Source organism: Psammomys obesus, unplaced genomic scaffold (genome assembly GCF_907164565.1).
Source record: "Psammomys obesus unplaced genomic scaffold, mPsaObe1.curated_primary_1811, whole genome shotgun sequence".
Taxonomy (NCBI): Eukaryota; Metazoa; Chordata; class Mammalia; order Rodentia; family Muridae; genus Psammomys; species Psammomys obesus.
In genome coordinates this window covers 6,586,596-6,587,325 of record NW_026585987.1, presented here as the reverse complement: position 1 = coordinate 6,587,325, position 730 = coordinate 6,586,596, and the positions used below count along the sequence as shown (strand labels likewise).

Here is a 730-nt window from a genome sequence, read left to right as displayed (position 1 = left end):
GTGTGTGTGTGTGTGTGTGTGTGTGTGTGTGTGTGTGTGTGTGTAGAGGCAATGGGAGATATGAGGTCTCAAAGTATTGGCACTTCACTGTAACATCCTTTGTGTTTGGACCCACAGGTACCAGTCTGCAGCAATGGCTGCCAGAGTGATCGGAGACACCCAACCCCTGCCTCCCTGCCCAGAAGCTTGTGGGATGGATTGACCACATCCTGAAGACAGGGGGTGCAGCACACCTGAAGCCGTATGTCCTTCAGAGGCCATGGCATGGGCTGTACTTCCTGGACATCATCCTGTTCTTTGTAGGAGTCATTCTGGGAACCTTATGGCTTTGTGGGAAGGTTCTTGGCGCTGTGACCAGGTATCTGAGTGGAGCCAAGAAGATGAAGAAGATATGACATTAAGACGTGACTGATACCAAGGGGTAAAGCTGTTGTTGGGGGTACTCTGAATCATCAAAGAACTACATCACAGAACTCTTTTTTCCCCCAGCAGTTAACTCTTACATTTTTCTATACATCTGTAGAAATCCAATGTGCCTCACTTGGTCATCTTGACCCTCTTGTAACTCAGAATTCCCTGCTCAGAAACAACTTCCCAGAAAACCTTGCTTTCTAGATACTGTCTTTTAGACACAGTATTGATGGTTTCGCCCTTCTCTGCAGAGGAATACTTTATTTCATTTATTCTACTACTTTGTGTGTGTATCCTGCCAGTAAATAGCAATTACCCC

The 730-nt window shown here is 46.3% G+C and overlaps 1 protein-coding gene across 1 annotated transcript in view; it reads left to right on the top strand.

The window, feature by feature from the left end:
- LOC129671897 (UDP-glucuronosyltransferase 3A2-like) overlaps nt 1-395 on the top strand; it is a 25,717-nt gene extending 25,322 nt beyond the window's left edge. Inside the window, 2 exon segments of the mRNA XM_055601066.1 lie at nt 118-172; nt 174-395. Coding sequence (XP_055457041.1) covers nt 118-172; nt 174-395 — 277 coding nt within the window.
- Nucleotides 396-730: the final 335 nt, after the last annotated feature.